At 40.3% G+C, this 20,270-nt stretch overlaps 1 protein-coding gene across 12 annotated transcripts in view; it reads right to left on the reverse strand.

The window, feature by feature from the left end:
* Positions 1-267: 267 nt before the first annotated feature.
* The window catches only part of FGFR2 (fibroblast growth factor receptor 2), an 87,039-nt gene continuing 67,036 nt past the window's right edge, over positions 268-20,270 (reverse strand). For 8 of the 12 annotated variants that reach the window (XM_075026532.1, XM_075026531.1, XM_075026534.1 and 5 more), the window contains 9 exons: positions 18,952-19,102; positions 15,406-15,527; positions 14,662-14,772; positions 13,703-13,893; positions 10,105-10,227; positions 8,684-8,754; positions 6,744-6,881; positions 5,815-5,920; positions 268-2,072 (listed from right to left, as the gene is read on the reverse strand). In XM_075026532.1, coding sequence (XP_074882633.1) covers positions 1,908-2,072; positions 5,815-5,920; positions 6,744-6,881; positions 8,684-8,754; positions 10,105-10,227; positions 13,703-13,893; positions 14,662-14,772; positions 15,406-15,527; positions 18,952-19,102 — 1,178 coding nt within the window. In that variant the 3' untranslated portion in view covers positions 268-1,907. Of the gene's footprint in view, positions 2,073-5,814; positions 5,921-6,743; positions 6,882-8,683; positions 8,755-10,104; positions 10,228-13,702; positions 13,894-14,661; positions 14,773-15,405; positions 15,528-18,951; positions 19,104-20,270 lie in introns of all 12 variants that reach the window. The other 4 variants (XM_075026536.1, XM_075026535.1, XM_075026529.1 and 1 more) reach the window with 1 other exon arrangement.

The following is a 20,270-nucleotide window of genomic DNA, read 5'->3' on the forward strand; positions in this document are numbered from 1 at the left end:
TTATGTCTACACTATGAACACTTCAAACCATCTTCCAGCAAATAGTGTCCCACCCCACAAACACCAAGGACTGTACGTATGTTTACTCAAATAACCCAGGTTATTCATGAGCAGCCATTTTATAAGACAGAGGCAAAAGTATTATTCCTGAAAGAATTGCTTTGTAATATAGGATCTACGATAAGGTCAAAAGGAAGCATTTCTGGACGCATTCCATCACTTGATGTTCAGGAAACCATTTTGTATGACACAAAGGATTAGGAAAAATAAGCTGCATGACATTTATTTTGTAATTTTAACATTAATATCTGTAGAAACATTTTATTGTCAGTACAAAAGTTAACAGATTTTAATACTTCTTTTACCCAATTAAAAAAAAAAAAAACCAGCAAAAAAAAACAAACCAACAAAAAACACCACCACATAAAACAGTGTAATTTGCATTCATATTGCATGGCCATATCAGTGTGAGTGTTCTGAGAGTAAAAACACAAGACTTCCGTAAAAAGATACAAACAACAGTGATATTTTAGCAGAGGCCAGTGCTATACCTACTGTTATGGAATGGATCAGAAGGAAATACTGGAGTCAGCATGAATTAATCCCTTAAAAAGATGCTGATATTCCTATGGCAAATTGTCATTATAAACAACTTCTCTCTTTTTAACTTAAGTTACAATAGAGGGATAGTCTAAAAGGCAAAAGATCCAGGCCAAAAGATCTGGAACCTATTATCCAACTCAGGGAAGAGAATTGTAGTTAATTTGATGCATGTGCAACTCAGGGTAGAAGCTCAGCTCCTTTTAGAGCAGTACGTTCTGCTATGGTTATAGACAAATTAATGTCTTTCCTTACTTTAGGAACCCTCTTTAATATTTTTTTCTTTTTTTTTTAATTTTCTTTTTTTTGTGGAATGATTCTGCTTTTTGGCCATGGGAAACATTGCTAAAGAGTTAAATTGTTAAAGTGACAGGTATTGAGAATAAAAGACTTTCTTGTTAAAGGATTTGGTTTTGATAAGAATAATCATCTGACACTGCAGTTTTTAACACAAATAAATCAAAAGTTTAATTCTCCCAAATTAGTTATATACTGTAAATATTTCTTTTTTTAAAGATCTGAAAACTAGTAAAGTCTGAGCAATATATCTACTAGTTCTCTGTGCTGCCTGCATAGAAATGCCATTTAAATTACAAAAACACAACAACCCTATAAACGATTAACTGTTTTGTACATTACCAATTAGTTAATAAATTAATGATATACCATTTTCCCTGAAAGCAAAGTATTTTCCACCTTTGGATGGTGAAAATTAAGAAATCTGTGTAAGAACAGCATTTAGCAAATAGCTGTTAAAAAAGAGACTAATTTGCTAGGTGGATTGGGACATCCATTTTTAAATCAATACAAAAAATAATTCATTGTAAATATATATAATATATATTTATACATACTTTGAATATATTTACATACATCCAGCACCTATATACTGCGTTTGTGCTCTGTAAGTGTGTGCCAACATATATTTTCTCCAAATATTACAAAATAAACAAGAAAGGCAGACCCGGAGTTTGCCTCAAGTCCAACTGGTCCATTGTACAAACAAAGTCTGTTGCAGCTTACAGGAAGCCAGAAAATTGATAGCAATGGGTATCGAGACACAGTTCATAAACATTCTTCTTTGTTGGGAACATTTAAAAGTTGCAAATTATGAGATACTTTATGTAGGTTCTGACTGCTTTCCTCCAAGTTTTCTTTTTTTTTTTCCTTTTTCGTCCCGTCCCCCCCCCCCCCCCATATTTCATATGTACAAGCAGAAACATTAAGGTCCTGGAGAAAAGATTTTGTTTTGTATATGGTAGGTAGCTTGATGTTCTTGTTTCTTTACTCCTCTGTATGATTTCTTCTCATGTTTTAACACTTCCATTCATGTGTTGGTACTTGGGAAGACAAGGTTCATAAGGCATTGGATCGGGAGAAAAAACAGAGTCATCACCTGAAGAACACGAACTCCTCGTGTCAGGGTAACTGGGTGAATACTGTTCAAGAGGTCCACTGAGGTCCAGATATTCCTATGACAAGAGAAATAGGTTGCATTTTTAGACAGTGAGTAAAACTGACAATAACACGTTACCACTGTTCTGATTTGGCTTGATTATAGAGCAGGTAAAAGACTGTTTAAAAACGACACTCATTTGCGTAACACAACTGCATTCAAAACTGCCTGTTGCTTGAATAGCTCATAAAACGAGCTTGAATAGAGAAAGAAAAAACAAACCAATAACACGGTACTTTTCTGAAGTCCAACATCACCAGCATTAGCCGCGTCAGTGGAAATAAACATGCCAACCACATCAAAAGAGGACTTTTCACTCACAATGATAAAAATGAAATTTCATCCTAAATAGAACCATTTTTCTTTAGCACATGGTAATGATTTGGAGAGGGAAAGATACTTCCAACTTTATATTCCTTTGGTCACTTTGAATATCTGTTTTATATTCTGTGATATTAAATTTGTGTTTAAACATGCAGTGGCATACGTGCAAAAAAGAACTGAAAAGAAAACAAAATTAAATTCACTAGATTTGGGTTTTTTACACTACACATTTGTGTGTGTGTGTGTGTGTGTGTCCCAGAGTAGCCGTGACCAAAGCAGTCATTAAAAAAGGAAATAATATCTGCTGAATCCAAGTTTTGGGTTAAGGCTCTTTTGCTAGAAACAACAGTTTTGGCAGGAGAATAAAGTTATTTTTCTCCTTGAAATGTTCCTTCTCTTTCAACTTCTAAAGGCAGCTGCATTCATTTAAATGCAATCTCTTCATTTGCTAAACCACAAGTTATGATCCTACTGACGAGACAAGTCTTCCACCTCAGTCAGTACTTTATGCTGCTGTGCTTAGGTTTGGGGTAATTTAGTTCTTGGTTAACATATTTTTTTTAAGTCAGAAATTCAATCATTACCATATTATCGTTAAAAAATGGTTATCATTTTAAAAGAGGGGAGGAATGCACGTTTTAAATGCCAACAAATACAGTAGGCAGCAAGAGAAGTCAGTTTGGAACTATGGATCTATTGGATCCATATGGATCTATTGGAAGATCCATGAGGACAATCTTGACCCATATTGATTCATTAGCAAACCAGTCCTATGTGACCAGTAATAATCAAGCATTTTCTAGACAGACAGAAGAAGAAAGTATTCCAGTATTTTAAGAAACGGGGCTTTCTCATGGGGATATCAGGCATGGCTCGTCATATCAAAAGGCTTGATGTAATTCAGTTATGAATCCAGTATGAAAATGGGATCCTTATCCCCTCTTCAGCCTCCTTGTCCAATGTCAAGGGTCAGAGTCACTTAAAGGGGCATAAGAAGTTTCCAGTATCAGGATGGTTCCTGGTGTTGATAGAACAACACAGCCATGAGGCTGACCCTTGGTGACTTCTGCTCACGCGGATCGGGGAAACATTGCACACTACTCTGGGAAACACGCGGATGGCTTTTAGGGGAAAAACCAACAACAACAAAACACCAACAAAACCCACCCCAACAGGTGATGATTCAGCATGGAGAAGAGCAAGACTTTACCATTTAAACAGAAATAATTACTTGCGCAAACGCAGAAGAAGATATTATTGGCTGCCCTAGCAATTTTTTGAGTAAAAAAGGTAAAGCAGGCTGACCCTGTATCAACAGTGGCATTCTGGGGGGAAAGGGAAAGTGCCACCGTGGAGAGCATAAGCAGAAGTATTGTCACACTGATGCACAAAGGACCTGCGCTTCAGGAAAACCGTGCGGATTACACAAAATTCGAGGTCTCAAAAGCACAAGCTATGGAGGAAAATGGGACACACTGGAGTTCTCAGGAGACAGTGAGTGAGAACATGACGAGTTCTCAGGAACGTAAAATGTGCTGCAAAGACAAGTGAAATAATTTGCTTTCTATGTCCAGGGTAAGTAGGACAAAAGCAATAGCTTATGTTGAAATATTAGAGATTAGGAAAAACTTTCAAAAAGCAAGGCTAACGAAACAAAGCAATAGACTGTCAAGGGGTGATGCAGAAATACAGCAGTGGAGATCTTTAAGGACAAGTTACATAAACATCTGTCAGGAATGACAAACGTATAGGGGATCCTGCCGTAGGCCGATCAGATGGACTGGATGTGTTCCTGAGCTTTTTCCAGCCGTTTTTCCTATGATTCTAGTCTAAAGTCATTTACATAACCCTAGAGGCTTTTTCAGGTTACCTTTGAGATCATTCCAGGTCCATGAGCAGTACAGAATTGGGAAGGCAAGATGGTTAAACACACACAAAAAAGAAAGCAATATCCTTTCCCAGGCTTAGAATTGCAGCCCAGAACCTCCCTCTTGAATCTGCAAATGCATATCCAGTCCAAGCCACCCAGCACTCTGCGGTGGCAGCCAGCCCACCTCCAACCGGTCTTGTGAAATCATATATAAATTAGGCAGGAAAAGATGCAGTCGGGACTGGATGAGGGGAAAACGGTAACGGTACGCAGAGCTGCATTACCAGCTCCGAAGGGAGTGCACGTTCCTGCCCCATCTCCGAGCCATTCCTGAAGGTGCCGCTTTTTAGGGTAAGCCTTAAAACCAGAATCCAGATAAATATATAGCTGCTACTGAAGCCAAAGAATCTTTTTCAACCGGATCTACTGGGCAAACGATGATCATTAAAAATGGCATCTCTTTACTAGGTTCTCCTGGCATGTCTATTGCATGCTGCCTTTCCTAATGCTGCTTAATAATCCGGTTTTGATTTCTCCGGCAATTCTGAAAAATTAGAAAGTAATGTTGAGGACCAATATAAAGTGATCCAAATATTTTTTTTTTCTACCTTTCCCCCCATTATAAAGAAGTGCTATAATCACAGCAAACCTGAAAGATTTATTTTGAAATGGTCAAAACAAGTTATTGCAACTTTCCTCTGTTAGAGTTTTGTTCTTTTTTTTCCCTCCTCTTATACATATAATTTGATAGGAAATCAATGATAGGGATTTGTAAAATATTTCTGGGACACCAAGCATTTTCTCTCAAAAGAAGTTTCCACCAAAAGAATCAACATTTCCATCATTTGTGATCTTCCTCAAAGATGCATGTGATTTAGTGATAAGAGAACCGATTCCTGTGTGAATATCCTAATCAGTGTGTTCCTTGCTAAAACTAATAATATCTCAGACCTCTGAAAGAATGCTCTTCAAATAAAACCTTTTTGCATTCATATATCCCAACCTGAAGCAGTGTGAGGCAGGACCTTTGGATAATTGGATGGCTGTTCACATGTTCCCCGTGGGTCCTCGTTCCCTCCACAGAGAGCTATTTCAGTGAACCTAATTCACTCTCAGACATATAATCTGAAATCTACCATTGACGATTTCTCCTCTTCTGACCTAGATATCATGGCTGGGAATCAAACTGAGTCGATAAATGAAAACCACCATGAACTCTACATCTCTCCTTCACATGAAACTCGTATTGAAACACAAACATCGCCTCTCAACCTGCTGCGTGTAGTCCCTCGATAGTGCTATGCTAAAACATCAAAAGAAGCAATGAGAAATGAAGAAAAACACTTTAAAGATGTGTTTCTGTTTAGTTACATAAATCAAGGCATAATGGCAAGAAACCGAGGATTTCATAGGATACATAGTTTAGCTGCATGTAACCTCAGAGGACAACGACAAACAGAACAAGAAGAGAACTTGAGCAGGATTTCATAATTGAATAAATTCCATCTGTCTCCTGAACCATTTGTCCTGATCAGCAGCTTATGGAGGGAAACAATTTACCTACCTCATTAGTTGTGAGAGTGAGAATCCGATCCAAGTCTTCTACCAACTGTTTAAAAGTCGGTCTCTGTGAAGGCACAGCATGCCAGCAATCTCTCATCATCATATAGCTGTAAGAAATACACATTTTCTTGGCTTAATTAAAATCATGCGTCCTTCTCGTAAACCTTTTCATACACAATGTTCTTCATCACAAGTAAAGCAGCAAGCACCCACAGCCCTACACATAGACCACTGACTTTCCCAAAATTGTGCAATACTCCCTTCCCTCAAAGGTGCATTTCTACTCCTGTATCTCTCTTGCCCAGTGTTTAAATTACCTTTTTTGTAGACCCAATTCTATAGCCTTCTATCCCAGGAATTTCAATGGTATTAAATTACACATGCTTACATATTTTTGCGTGTTAGGGATTGTAGTCTTTGTGAAGTGAAGAAATTAAAATGGGAAAAAAAAATTAAAAATAGTTAAGGGCTATGCTGAAATATCAGAAAGGGACAACACTCTCCCCTCGTCACCAGGAGATACTGGCGTGTTAATGCAGAAGTTCCCAGATGTATTCTGTTGTGTACAAAACGACCTTGATGTACCTTACATGTGATTAGCGGTATGTGTGCCATTTAGGAATTTTCAGGTTAACGAAATTAAAATAAAACAAATATGGGTGTAAAAACACTGACGAAGACTCGCTTGTAGACGATCTCTTCTTTTTTCAATGGGATCACAGCAAGGTGTGTAAAGAAGCATCTTCTGTCAAACATTTCCTAAAGACCTTCTCACACCTTTTCTTTACATATCTATACACACACATACATCCACAATTTCAGAGTCAAGTAATTCTGAAAATGTTTGATTCTGCTGGAGGTAGTATTAACCACGTGAATTCAGAACAGTTTGTGCCTCGCGATCCTGGTACAGCAAATAAGGGTCCTTACAGTTCATTGGTGCAGTTGGCAGGTTTATCCATTCGGTGCCCTTCTTTAAGCAGCTTAAAAAGTTCCTCCACTGGGATTCCTGGGTAGGGTGATCCTCCTAACGTGAAGATCTCCCACATTAACACACCAAATGACCAACTACAAAGTAAAGAGAAAACCGCGTTAGTAGATCTGCCTCTTAGTAGTCCCTCTTACGAGATTGCTTAAATCAGCATCTGCCCAGGCATCAATCTGTGAAGTGCATCAGACGCAGCGTATAGAACAAAACTGACCTGAGCATGTTCTCAAACACGGTCTTTGCCTTTGACTGGTGTGCGCTGAGCACCCGAGTTTCCAGGGCTACTGCAAAGAACTGCGTCTTCACAGCTTAATTATTTACAGAACACTCACAGCTGAGCTGGACTGCAATTATGTGGCAGAATACTTTGGAAAAAGCAGACTGTTCAAAACAAAAAAAAATTTTGCATCACTCTGCTCCTCTTTTTTGTTGTTTGGTTTTGGGTTTGGTTTTTGGTTTTTTTTTTTTAATTAATTTTTGTTAGGAAATGAAGGAGGATAATTTTAAGCCAGTTTTCCTGCCTGCTTGCTACCTCCTCCAGAGCCTGCCTCATCACGCCTTGCTGGCAACCTCGGGCTCTTTGGCAGGCAGCTTTGCCAGGTGAGCAACAGCACACAGCTTGCACTGGCTCCCGAGCTTCTCTGCAGCTCTCCCAGCTTTGCAGCGGTGTATTTTAGTAAACTGTTTGCACAAACTTACAATAATATTATCTTTAGTCGTCTTCAAAGCCACCATGGGGCCAAGAGTCTCCAAGTTCCAGCACTGAAATCCTCACGCTCCCCGGCTGCCGAGGAGCTCAGACTGACTTTCAGTCCTGAACCAGTGGTTTAAGTCACATTCACTTAAATATTTTGCCAAGATGTTATTTTAAAACAAAAGTTTGATCCACCCTTAACCTGTGTCTATAGTTTCCTTTGTAAGTAAAGTAAAGATTGCAGGAAAAGCCTCAGTAAATGCTCGTCTTAAGGAGAGAGCAGCTCAGGAGGTACACTCAGGTTAAAGAAAGAGGAGATACCTCTTATTTTCTCCACCCTGCCCTTTTTCTTTTTAACCCTGCCCTGACACGCATAACCTTTTACACCTGTGCTGGGAAGCATCCAGCCCTTTACGGTTAACAGCTTCTCTCAGAGAAATAAAAAACATAAGATCTTCATCTGCATTGCATAAAAAATAACACGTCTACTTCAAGCACAATGCACGCGAGTACTGTAGATGGGCCTAGGAAACTGTAATAGGAAGCAGAATAAATCCTGAGCAGTTGCATCAGCCAGCGACTCTGTGCACGTATTAAAAGATTTTGAAGTGTCAGAGTCCAATGATTTCCTACTACATGTGAAGTACTGCTGGGAAGCAACAACACTTCTAAAAATCAGAGAAAACTTTTCCACTATATCCAGCCTATGTTTTATTATACCTAATCTTAGCACAAATTTTTATAAGAAGTTTTCAGGAACTTTCTTTTCTTCTTTTTCTCTCTCTCTCTTTCTTCTCTTTTTTTTTTTTTTTTTTTTAAACCTGAAGGAAGTCCAGAGTATGTCAAAAGCCAAGCAAATTAGATAGACTCTTTGTAGCTGCACATCCGTAAATAAGTTCAAGGGGGGAAACTTCCGCACTGACAGAAGGAGGTTAGCATTTTCCACCTTTCATGTGCTTTGAAGCTGGGCAGATTAGTAACAGAGCACTGGTTAGCAGTCTACCATAAAATCCTCACTTTCTAAGGGCAAGTCCTGTTCCATCTATTAATATGTGAAACAGAATGAAAACGCTTAAAGGTAAAGGACAACAGGAAAATACATTTAAAATATCCCAAACTTTAACAAATATAAACCAAAACAAGCCTCCTTCCCAGCCCCCAAAACTCCATTCAAATAAAGCCACTTACACATCACTTTGATGCGTGTAAACTCTGTCAAACAGAGCTTCTGGAGCCATCCACTTTACTGGAAGCCGTCCCTGTAAGTTTGGAGGGGAAGGGAAAAAAAATTAAAATGGTAGCAATTGACAGGACGATTTCAACACCAATTTTTTTTAAAAGATTAATCAATTCTCAGAGAACAGTCTGCTAATGCAAACCAGCACATAATTTACCTTTAAAATTTTCAGGGAAAAAGTAGTAAAATGGGCTAAAGCAGGGATACCATTAGGAAAAATGGATATAAACATGGAAGATAAAATTAAAAGCATTGAGGGCTCCCAAAAAGTTCCCAGACTGCTTGCTAGGAGAATGACAGGATAAGCAGATCAAAATTAAAAAGATCATTCCACTATAGCTCTTTAAAGACAAGAAAAACAATCAATAATCCTCTGAAAAATAGGCCTGCCTGCAAAAATAAGTTATCACTAAACCCAAGAATTTTGTTTTCCTCTTCCACCTTTTGCAGTGATCCAAAGCTCACAGTCACAACAGCCTGGTGCTTTGCACACAACGTCTGCTCTGCTCAGAGCCCAGGAATCGCATTAAATTTGATATGAGAACGTTTGATTCCCTCCAGTACTGATGTACCCTTACCTGGGTGCTTTATTTTCACAGATAAGCCACTTAACACAATTGTTAATAATAATTAATATTTATACAAAATATTAAAGTCTGTAGAACTGAAGGAGATGTGCAAAGTTCCCATCAAAACCCGAGTGTAGTTCGTCAGGATCTTAAGAGATCCCCTGAGAAGGAGGTATAAGCTGTTCGAACTAGGCACCAATAACTACATCTGAAACGTTTTATCTTCCTGATTTGGTACAGGTTAAACAGCAAAATGGTGGCAGAGTGAGGAGTAAAAATCAATTTTCTCAACCTCTAGCCCCCACTTTGATGCTACCACCATAACTTGTACATAACAAGTTAACTACAGGCAAAAGGCATAAAGCTGTATGCATCATTACCACACATAAACAGGATTTTTATTATGGTTATTGCTAGCACTGTTTATACAGTGTTTTTCAAGATCCTAGGCTTGGTACAAAATGAGCTGGAATCAACAGGAATATTTCCACTTATTTCAAGTAATTGGAGTCAGGGACACACAAAAAACTATTCTTGTATTTTAGCATTTCTAATAAATCATACAACATACAGCCTCTTTGGTTATCAAAGAGGTTATCAGAGTTTGGTTATCAGTTTTGGTTATGGTTTTAACTGTCACTGTAAGAGGTGACAGAAATGCTTATGTCCTTGATCCCCTTTTTCTGTCTGTGATGAAAAGTGAGGCTGCTATACAAGCAGCCCATCAAGTTTATAACCACAGTCTTGAAGTGAATCATTGAAATAAACACTTGTTTCCAGAGATAAGAAAACCATCCACTTACATTAGTAGTCTTTTTATAATAATCTATATTGTTGATATCTCTGGCTAAACCAAAGTCTGCTATTTTCATGACATTATTTTCAGTCACCAAAACATTTCTTGCAGCCAAGTCTCGATGGATACACTGGAAAGAAAAGAAAAGAAGGTGGGAAAAAAAAAAAAAAAGGCCCACTGAAATAAACTGCTGTAAAAGTGAAATTACTTCTACACCATAACTAAGTCCCCTTTACAGTTTTTAACTTAAATCACAAGGTGGGAAAGCCACACATTTACTGCAAGCCTGTGAAATATGATTGTCTTAATTACTGCAATCCATCCCGTCAGCTGGTGTTTCCAAGTTGAACAACGGCCCTAAGAAACCTCTTAGAAAAGCTCGGTTTATTTAAGACTTATATTTTGCTAAGGCTGAAAGCTTGGGTGGTGACCCAAACTGCGCCACGCTGTTTGTGATTCACTCTCCATTACACGTGCCCAGGTACAGGTCTTGCAGCACTTTCATTACAAATACTGTTAATGAGCTTTTTATTAAGTTGTTTCTCTTAAATTGTGTCATCTCACCAGAGCTAAAAACTGACAGTCTGGATCAGTGCAACCATTTTCAATATAAAGATCTAATATGAGATATATCCACAGCATATAATTTTAAACTAGATGTCTAGTGTGTAGACATAGGTGCCCTATTTACTTCAACCATGAGACCGTAACAATTTAATTAAACCAAAACAACACAGTCTGGGCTGGGCTGTTTGATACTGAAACTAAAAATGTTATCACCCCAGAGATTTTTGCCTTCATGTTAGCGTTATCCTGAAAAACTGCAACTGATTCTTGACTCTGAAAGGACATTGTGACTGCTCTGGATATTATTCCTGTGTTTAAGCAACCTTATTAGGGTTGATGGCAGCAAGGGCATGGTAAGACACATTGCATTTGGAATCCCCCCAGGATATTCTTCAAGTTAAATATCTTTTTTTTTTCCCCTCCTCAATTTTGGATTACTCTTTATGTTGTCCTCTTTATTTCAGCATGTGCATAGACATGCTGGAATGAACCACTACAAAAAACTGTACAACAGCCAATTTCTTTCTTGCATTATAACTTGCCCCAGCAATTTTCTGAGATCTCTTATCCCGCATGGGTAAAATAAGACTACAAAGCTTCTGCTCCTCACTGGGTTAGTCATGGGGAACTGCCAGGAAAAACCTGCTCCAGCAATGCCTTTATGTACGCAGGACCAGACAACAGCACATGCTTTCAGCATCAAATCAGTCTTCTAATTCAGCATCAGCAATGCTACGGTAGCAGAAACCACAGAGACCAGCCTTCCTACTTCCCTGTCCCTGTTCTCAACCCTGCAAGAACAGCCGCCGAGACACTAGGAACTCAATTCGGTTGCCCAAACAGCAGTACACATTGTCATCGGAGATGCCCTGTGATATCCAAGGTATCTTGATGAGACTACCAGGGATGACACAGGATCTACAGCAGACCCCTGCCTTTCCAGAACGGCAGGCTGAGGGTTCCACAGACCACCTCAAATGGCATGTTAACACCTCTGAGCGAACACGCCAAATGATTCAAACCCTGTTATCTTCTCTCAGTATATTTCTGCTTTCTCATACCCTACAGTTTTACAACTGAGACTCTTCCTGTCTTTGAAATGGTGCCATTATTGATTTCCATATCTGACAGGTTTCATAGCTGACCCTCTGGCCCTAATGATTTGCTGTCTCTTTGCAATTATCTGGGCCAGTCCCTGTATCTGGAGCTCCCTTGTTCTTGCGCAGTACTGGCAGGACGGAGAGGACGCGTCAACAGAATTTTAAAAAGCATCCATCCAACTTTGGAAATAGGATATTGTTTCTAAGTACAATTGCTTGTAAGGCATAAACTTTTTGTAAGGCAAAAAGTAGGTGCCCAAACATCATCATTACTTTTTTTTTTTCTTTTTTGAAGTCTCAGTGAGCCATTTATTGGATTGAAATAACAAGAACACTGGCCTTCTCACAGTTCCCGCATGATGGAAATACCGTGAGAAGACCAGCTCTCTTATTATTCCAGCTCAGTAAATGGATCCCTAAGGGGAAGAGAACTAGTGAAATACAAACAGAAATGGTGGGATATCTGAAGAACTGGAATGCACACTTTTACTATGTGCTGCCTTTGTTTTCCCTCTGCCTTGTGCAGTGCCTCACATTCTGTCAAGTTCGGCACAGCGCTGATCAAGTGTTTTTGCAAAGGAACTGGATGAAGGATGAAACGGTTCTGCCGCGTGCATCTGTGCGAGCACACACCTTCTTGGCACTATCCTACAACAGCACTTCAGAGCTTCTTAGGCGGATGCTTGTTCTCAAGGTTTGCCAATCAAAAGATTTATTTTTTTCCTTTCACACCACTTCTATTTTCTTGGGACATGGCTCATTGCCAGGCAAATGTTTCATTAATCTTAGAAAGAGATATCCTAAGGTGCTTTATCTAATACAATGCTCACGCTTACTCCATTAGAAGATTTTTGTCTTGGTGTCATGCATGTCACCCTGTCTACCCTACTGCGCTGAGAATCACCATTTCAAAATAAAAGGATAAAAGCAAAATTAGATCTCGATTCCCCCTCCCCCTAGCCTCTACAAGTGCAGAAAAGCAATAAAAAAAAAAAATCATGACTCTACACAACAGGAATGGAGGTTTACACTCAGGTCTGGTCTTTGGTTAAAACCAGCTCCATACCTGGGAGTGGACATGACTGGAAATTGGTACAAACCCCACTAACCACTCCACATCTTGCAGGAAGTGCTTATCATCAATATCTGGTGCTTTGGTTTAGCCATTGGGTCCAAACACCAGCCAAGATATTCAAGATTGTTTGTCCCCCAAGCCACAATATGTTTACAGAGTTAGTTACACAGGGCTATTTAAAGTTTCATAACTATAATTTAATCAAATTACTGGTTAAAAAAAAAAAAAAAGAAAAACATTTGAAGGAAATTTGAAGAAGTGTCTAGGGACATGACCGGATAAATAAATTCTTTCAACAAGCTTGCTCTCCTGACAAACACCAGTTTTAAGTAAAGCGCCTAATTTAAGTGACCAATTCACTCCATTTATTTTTGCCTCTCCTGCTTACATTTTTTGCCCCAGCACCTTGTGGTCTTCTCAACTCTGCCTGTTATCATTCTGTAAATCCTTTCAGTAACTGAATTCATTTATTTTACATCACTATGTGAGCTAATTTGGTCAGTTTGACTGGAAACAGAAGGCAAATGGTGCCTGCTGTCTCATGGGTGGAGTAATGTGACTTGTGTAATCAAGTGACCACCTGTGCTTATGAATTCAAAGTGCAGATATGTACGCAATATTTACTTTAAATGATCCATTCTGGGCCTCATTTTAGCAATATTGTTGAACAGAGTTTAAAAACTTTAAGTGTATGAATTTTCCCACTGATTTTCAAGAGTACGGATTATGCAACTTGTTTGAGAAAGGTCCTTCTCCCAGCAAATTCTTGAACACAGACGAGATGAGAACAAAGCTAAAGTTAAAAAAGTGCCAAACAAATAGGCACCATGCGCTTTGTGCAGTATTTGCGGAGTTCTACCTACTTTTTGTGAAGCCAGGTACTCCATGCCTCTTGCCAACTGGTATGTGCATGACACTAAGTCCTTGAATGTCATCTGCTCTTCTGGTACCCTGTTAATATCAAATGAATACTCCATCCCCGGGGGGCGGCGTGCTCGCAGGTACTCCCGCAGGTTTCCTTTGGAAGCATATTCGACTATCACGTACAACGGACCTTTGGATATACAGAACCGTGTGAAAACTGGAGTAAGGTCAAAGGATACAATGGTTTTATGTAAAGAAGCTTTGAGTGTTCTATAATAAATGAACTAAATTAATAAATGTTTAACTGTGAAATCAGTAAGCACACAACTTGAAAGAAAAGGAGGTCCGGAGCTGGCGAAGTGACTGGCGCAAAGCTCCATAGCAGGATAGCGGCAGAGCTACAACGAGTGGCTGAAAGTACCTAAACCCTGACCCAGTGCCTATTCCTTCCACTCCATGCCATATACTGAAATGCAAGCATTTTCAATCAGAAAATGCAGTGAGATCTCAAAGAAGGTGAAAGTGCTGCTTAAGATTTTTTAATTTCCAGAGTTTTATGCCATTCTGCATCAATTTACATGACATTAATTAGCTTTTAATAAAAACACTGTGGTCTTCAGAGAGTAAAAGTGGTCGTTTCAAATTCATGGGATACGAGTTCCACTAAAGCAGGACTGACAATTCAGAACAAGAGGCGTGGGTAAAGCCCCTGTAAAATGTCATTTTTTCCCTACAGCAAGGGATTAGAGAGTTTTCATATGATATAGTACCCTTTCTCACATTAAAGCTGCAAGTATAATGAGAGACAGAAGTTAAAATATTGCTGCTAAGCTAGGGAAATATCTAAAAATCCCATCACAGCATGACTGCTTCCTTAAAAACTCTTGAAAAATTATGATTAACGAGACTTTTGCAGACCTGCTGGAAAGTACTGGTTTAGTTTCTTTTCTCTACTCACCATCCTGGGTACAGGCTCCAAGGAGATTGATGATATTTTTATGCTTCCCAATCATCTTCATCATCTCCATCTCTGACACCAGGTCAGACAGATCTTTTTCTGTAGCATCATCTGCACAAGACACAGGTTCAGTTCATATTTTCTAGTGTGCCAGCCTGAACTTCACTAAGGCTCACCAGTTGGTGTAAAACATGTGTGCTTCAAAAGGCGGAATACAGGACTTGTTTTCCAGTATACACTGTACGTTATACAAAGTCAGATGTTATGTCCTAACAAAAAATAGTCTCAACCTCTCTGATGGACTGACCATCTCTTCAGTGTTGTATGTTATGAGGCAACACAGTAATATCCGACATAAAAATGCTGTCCTTATGTATCAAACCTCCAATAACTCTGCCTTTCCTGCAAACTAACCGTACAATTAAACTCAAAATAAATAGGCACCAACTACCTGGACTGAATGGGCTAGGATCTACACACGGCCAGCCTCTGACATGAACTAAACTAAAAGCAGAGAGACCCACACGATGCTAATACATCTCCTGGCTCCTAAATACTCACTGCTCAAGATAAACAGGCTGTCAAGGGTGCAGATTTACACCCCAGACTGCTGAAGGCTGAGGTCAGCTATGTGCTCTTTGACCCCCCCCACGATGACAGGGTTCAGATGCCACAAAAGAAACTTTTCGTAGATGAGAACTGCCATATCACCCATTCTGATCCCTAATCACCCAATTTTCTTACCTTTCAACATCTTCACTGCCACAGTCACCGCTTCTTTTGGCCTGTCTTTGTCAATCCCCACCGCTTCGGCCATGACGACTTGCCCAAAGCAACCTTCTCCCAGGGGTTTACCCAGCGTCAGCCTGGAGGTGTAAACAGGAGATTAACACACGGCATCTGGTGAAGGGATGCAGCCAGTGAAATTCCAGGGCTAAATATAAAAAGCTTTCAACAACTTGCTGTAGCACGAAGCATTTATCATATGGAACTAATGAGACTCCGGGCGCGCATCGGTTTTCACGCGCGCTGCAGTATGTTTTCTTAGGGATGGTATAGCGAGCACCTCGGAAGGGCAGAGCAGTTGCTAAACCCAGCTTTTAAGCTCTCCCTCTCCTTGTAATAAGAGGCTGTACACAATGGCTACTGGCGAGACACAGCATGGAAGGGCAGAGCTTTCAAAAAGCATCAGGCTGCAGCTGAAATTCAGGAGCAGCCAGCAACACGAAAGCTTCTCCTGTCACCGTAACACGGACGGTCGTCTTCTTTTTCACGTTGACTGAAAGGAGATGAAAGAAAAGTTTCTTTGTATGCGTTGCCATGTGGTCGCTTTCAAGCAGCTGATGATTTGTGTGGTAAAGGGTGGTATTAAGAGCAGGGGGGGATGTTTTAAATATTATTAACTCCTGTGATATAATGGCACAGTGCAAACAGAAAGGAAAAATCAAACATGCTCTCAGGCAGCTTCATTTTAGCTCAAAATTCATATTCATGCCTCCTGTTTGGGGACACGGGCTGCGAAGATTTGCCGAATGATCTCTCCCACCAAAGGGATTAGACAGGACAGAGACAGCAAGTAAGCAGACACCGTGTTTGGGTGCAGCTGCGGGTAATTATCACACCCCTTTCTCTTTCGCGTGGCTGACGAGGTGGCCAGACAGCCGCCTTCTTGCGGGAGAGACGAGGGAGGACGACAGCAAGAGAAGTGGAAGGGCAAAGAGGCTGGCGACAAGCGCGTGGCGAAGGCTCGCAAGAGGTTACGGCGGCGAGAAGCAGGGCAAAGACGCCTGCGACGCCTTGAACGGCTGCCAGGAGCTGCCACGGCCGCCGGCTCGGCTCTTCTGCTGCAAATCCCGCAGGGGAGACGCTCTCCCTGCCCTCCCTGGCACAAAAGGCAGCACCTCGGCGGGACAAAGCACTTGGCAGATCCAAGCGTCCCCTGCGAGCTTTCTTCTCCACGGCCTCCCCACCCACAGCAAGATGGCTCTTCTGACATCCTCGTGCGGTCCCCCCAGCGCTTTGATCCTTTAAGGGGCGAGACGGGACGCTTTATTTACCCACAGCTGGGTCTAGCACAGCGGCCGTTTCTTGGCTGCGGGCTCTTTGCTGCCATGAGCGTCAATGTACGAGGGTCGCAGAAGATGCCTCCCGCCTGCAGCACCCGGGCTCCACTCAAGAGAGCAGGAAGCAGAGATTGGGGGAAACTGAAACTCCGTTATAATCACAGTATTAATGTGAGAAACCTTTTAAAAAAGAGCAGTCATTTGCTATGCAAAATGCATTTTGTGGAACGTATACCTGGTTGCAAAACCTGCTCAGCTGTAAGAGACAGACACAGAGATGTCAATCTTGACATTATGACGATAAAGAGATAAAATAAAAAAGAAACTTCCAAGCCTCTGGGCAAAATCTTTTTGGTCCCAGCCTAAGTGCTTAAGGGCCAGATTCAGGCTCCTTGACTCGCAGACAATATCACCTAACACCCAGAAGCAGTGCCATGGCAGAAATTGGGGAGGGTGCTCAGCGAGTCGGATGCTGCTAACATTATCCAGAGCAGGGGCCAGATTCAGATGAGCGTTTTCATAACCGAGTCCTTCAGGTCTTGGTTTTCCGTGGTCAAAAGCACGATTCGCAGATATGATCTATGTAGGGACTCGTTCTTAAAAGCATGGACTTCCACCTTCCCCCGTGAAATACAGGGAGTTTGTCATATCATCAACAGAAGAGTGTTAGGCCAGGGCTAAGTGGTTTGAAAACCCCGCTTATCTCTCAGGCACAAGACAGAAGCGAGACGCGGTTCCTCCCGAGGGCAGCCCACGGACTCCTTGTCAAATGCGGTCTTTGCCTTGGTGAGAATTCCTCAAGCTGTTTTGGATTGGTTTCTAAAGCAAACGTGAGTTTAAAAAGGTGCAAAGACTGAAGGGCAGCGTATGCTATGCTGAGGTCATCCTGCATTTTCTCCAGAACTAAAATTGAATTTAGGATCTTGGCAGAGAACAAACATTTGCATTGGAAACTGGTTAATTTATGTGCTATTGCCCTGCTAGGACTAAAGTAACAAACCCCTCATTGTGTGCCTCCTGCCCCCCAACCTAATAAACTGCCTCTAAATAGCCTCCTTTCATTGCAAATCTGCTCCACCTACATTTGTGCTGAATGCCGGTTTTAAATGTTTAGCACTCTAAAATTTTCCGCATTTAGTGTATCCCCCCAGGGTATGGGCTGACAGAAGTACATATACAGGCCCCCACTGTTGACTAGAATACTGCAGGTGGCAATTACAGCATTTTGCACTAGTTTTCAGCTACATCATTAAAATAATTTCCAGAACAGTTGTCAGAAGGTTCAAAATTACAGCTCTTCTATCCAAAAGTTACAACCCTGAACTTTCAAAGAGAACTGTTCATGATAAAAGGTGGTATTTTCTCAAAGCCACCTAAAGACTACTAGCTTTAATATATAATCACGATTCTACCTGTGTTAATATTATCTCTCTTTTGCATGTCTTTTTTATATTAAGAAATACAGTTTTCAGCTTTAATTAGATTATTCAGAAGCTCATTTTGCACAGTAGTCAACAGACTTTGAAGCAAATATTATGTAGCCATATGAATTTGCATATATCAAAATTCAGTATGCTCTGCTTGAAACCTAACACTCTTAAGCCACAGAAGTTGTACATACATGAACACAATATGCAAAATGTCCCCCTAAATGAAAAATCATCATCTCCATTAATACAGGCTAATACAAAATCAACACAAGATCCTACCCAGAGTCCTGACAGAAAGAAAAGATTGTCTAATACCATATTCTAGACTTTCTCTATCTCCTACATGATATTGTATTACCTATTTTATAAATATTAGCCAATTAAGTAATCAACTAAGAAACATGGTTTAATGTACAGAGGTATTGCTTGGGGAAATCTTGACTGCCTCTCAACAATGCTTGTATGTGGATATCTTTCCCAGTCTAGATCATATATTTTGAAATAACATTTCATATTAACTCCTCTGTTAGGAAAAGAGTGACATTTCAGCAGAGTATCTGAAAACCTACAAGAAATCCAAAAATAAAATCAGAACAAAAGGCAGAGAAAACTTAGTTTCTACTTAAACTGATTTCAGATGATTGAATTGGATCTCGATCTTCAGAGGAGGTTCAGGTAATTGAGATTTTCCTTTAACTAAAGGAACCCTGGGAGACAATAGGGAAGATGCTTCCTCCCATACTGCGTCACGTTTTTCAGATATGCATAGATAGTGTTAAGGGAAACAGGCTACATACTTATCTCTTGGAAACTCCCATTTTGGGTCTTCTGGCAATTCATATTCCGAGACTCCTGCCAGCATGGGGGCATCGGCAGTAGAAGAGAGGCGAGTAGTTATCCTCACCAGGGGTGTGTTGGAATTCATGGAGGAGCTCGAGTCAGCTGACACCTGTTGTTGCAATACAAGATGCAAAAAAGGGAAAAAAAAAGAAAAGGCGGAGATGTAATCTTGACCCAATATCTGAAAAACAGCAGTACCTGATAACCAAGCCAGCTCAGAAGAATGGTATTAGAAAGTGGTTGAATCTACAGTCTTGTTTCTAGTGCACTACTCTCACACATTTACCCTCCCTTGTAAGCACAATACCGACTCTAATTGCTGCCAAGGCTGTAATTCTGTCCCATAGGTCAAAAACCATATAAGTTTTAACAACATTCACTCAGAAGAGAAATTAAATAAACTTTTCCCTCTTTCTGTTTATCAAATTAATATTTTTTTAATCAACTGAGAGTATATTTATATCACCACCCTCAGATACCTAAGTGGGCAGTTGGTACTATGAGCAGATGTTACCAATAAGCTCTCTTCTTCCACTCGCTTCTAGTTGTCCATGTCACAATTTCTTTTCCCAAAATCAGGACACTATTTTTTGGTGTTACTATTAAATTGAAATTTTCAATTTTAATTTTGCAAAGGCTCACGTACCTTTCATCAGCGCCAATGATCAAGATCACATGCATATTACTGTGTAGGACATGCCAGATTCTCTGATATTTTCTAAGCATTCAATACTGAAAGCATCAAAAAGCTATCACAATAATTGGGGGATACTTAAGTTTTCAGTTAACTACATTCTTAATTAAAGATTCTGCAGGCAATGTGGAGAAGAGCTTATAAAAATAATTTATAATGTCCAAAACTTAGAAATGTAATTCACTTTGGAGTATGATTTCTCATCGGCCTCAACACCAATACATTTTCCTTAGAACATCAAAGGTACTTAATGATAACCGCTTTGAAAAAGGAGGTGGCTATTCCCATCCATGTAACAAAACTTGGTTTGGGGTGAATGGTGTATCTTCCATATGGCTCTTTCCTCAAACCTGCAAGCAGCAGCCTGCTGTGTGCTCCCCGCAGAGTTTCAAGTGAATACGAACACAAAACAAAAATGCTTGTATTGCCACTCCGTCCCCTCCGTTAAGCGCGAATCCTCCTTCTCTCTTCAGGCCATGACAGTATTGCTCAAGCCCAAATCTGGTGGCCAAGACGGGATGAAGGTTGCTTTGCAATGCCATCGCTGGTACCTGTCCTCCCATCAGATGGCAGGAGGTGCTT

Source organism: Buteo buteo, chromosome 4 (genome assembly GCF_964188355.1).
Source record: "Buteo buteo chromosome 4, bButBut1.hap1.1, whole genome shotgun sequence".
NCBI classification, from domain to species: domain Eukaryota; kingdom Metazoa; phylum Chordata; class Aves; order Accipitriformes; family Accipitridae; genus Buteo; species Buteo buteo.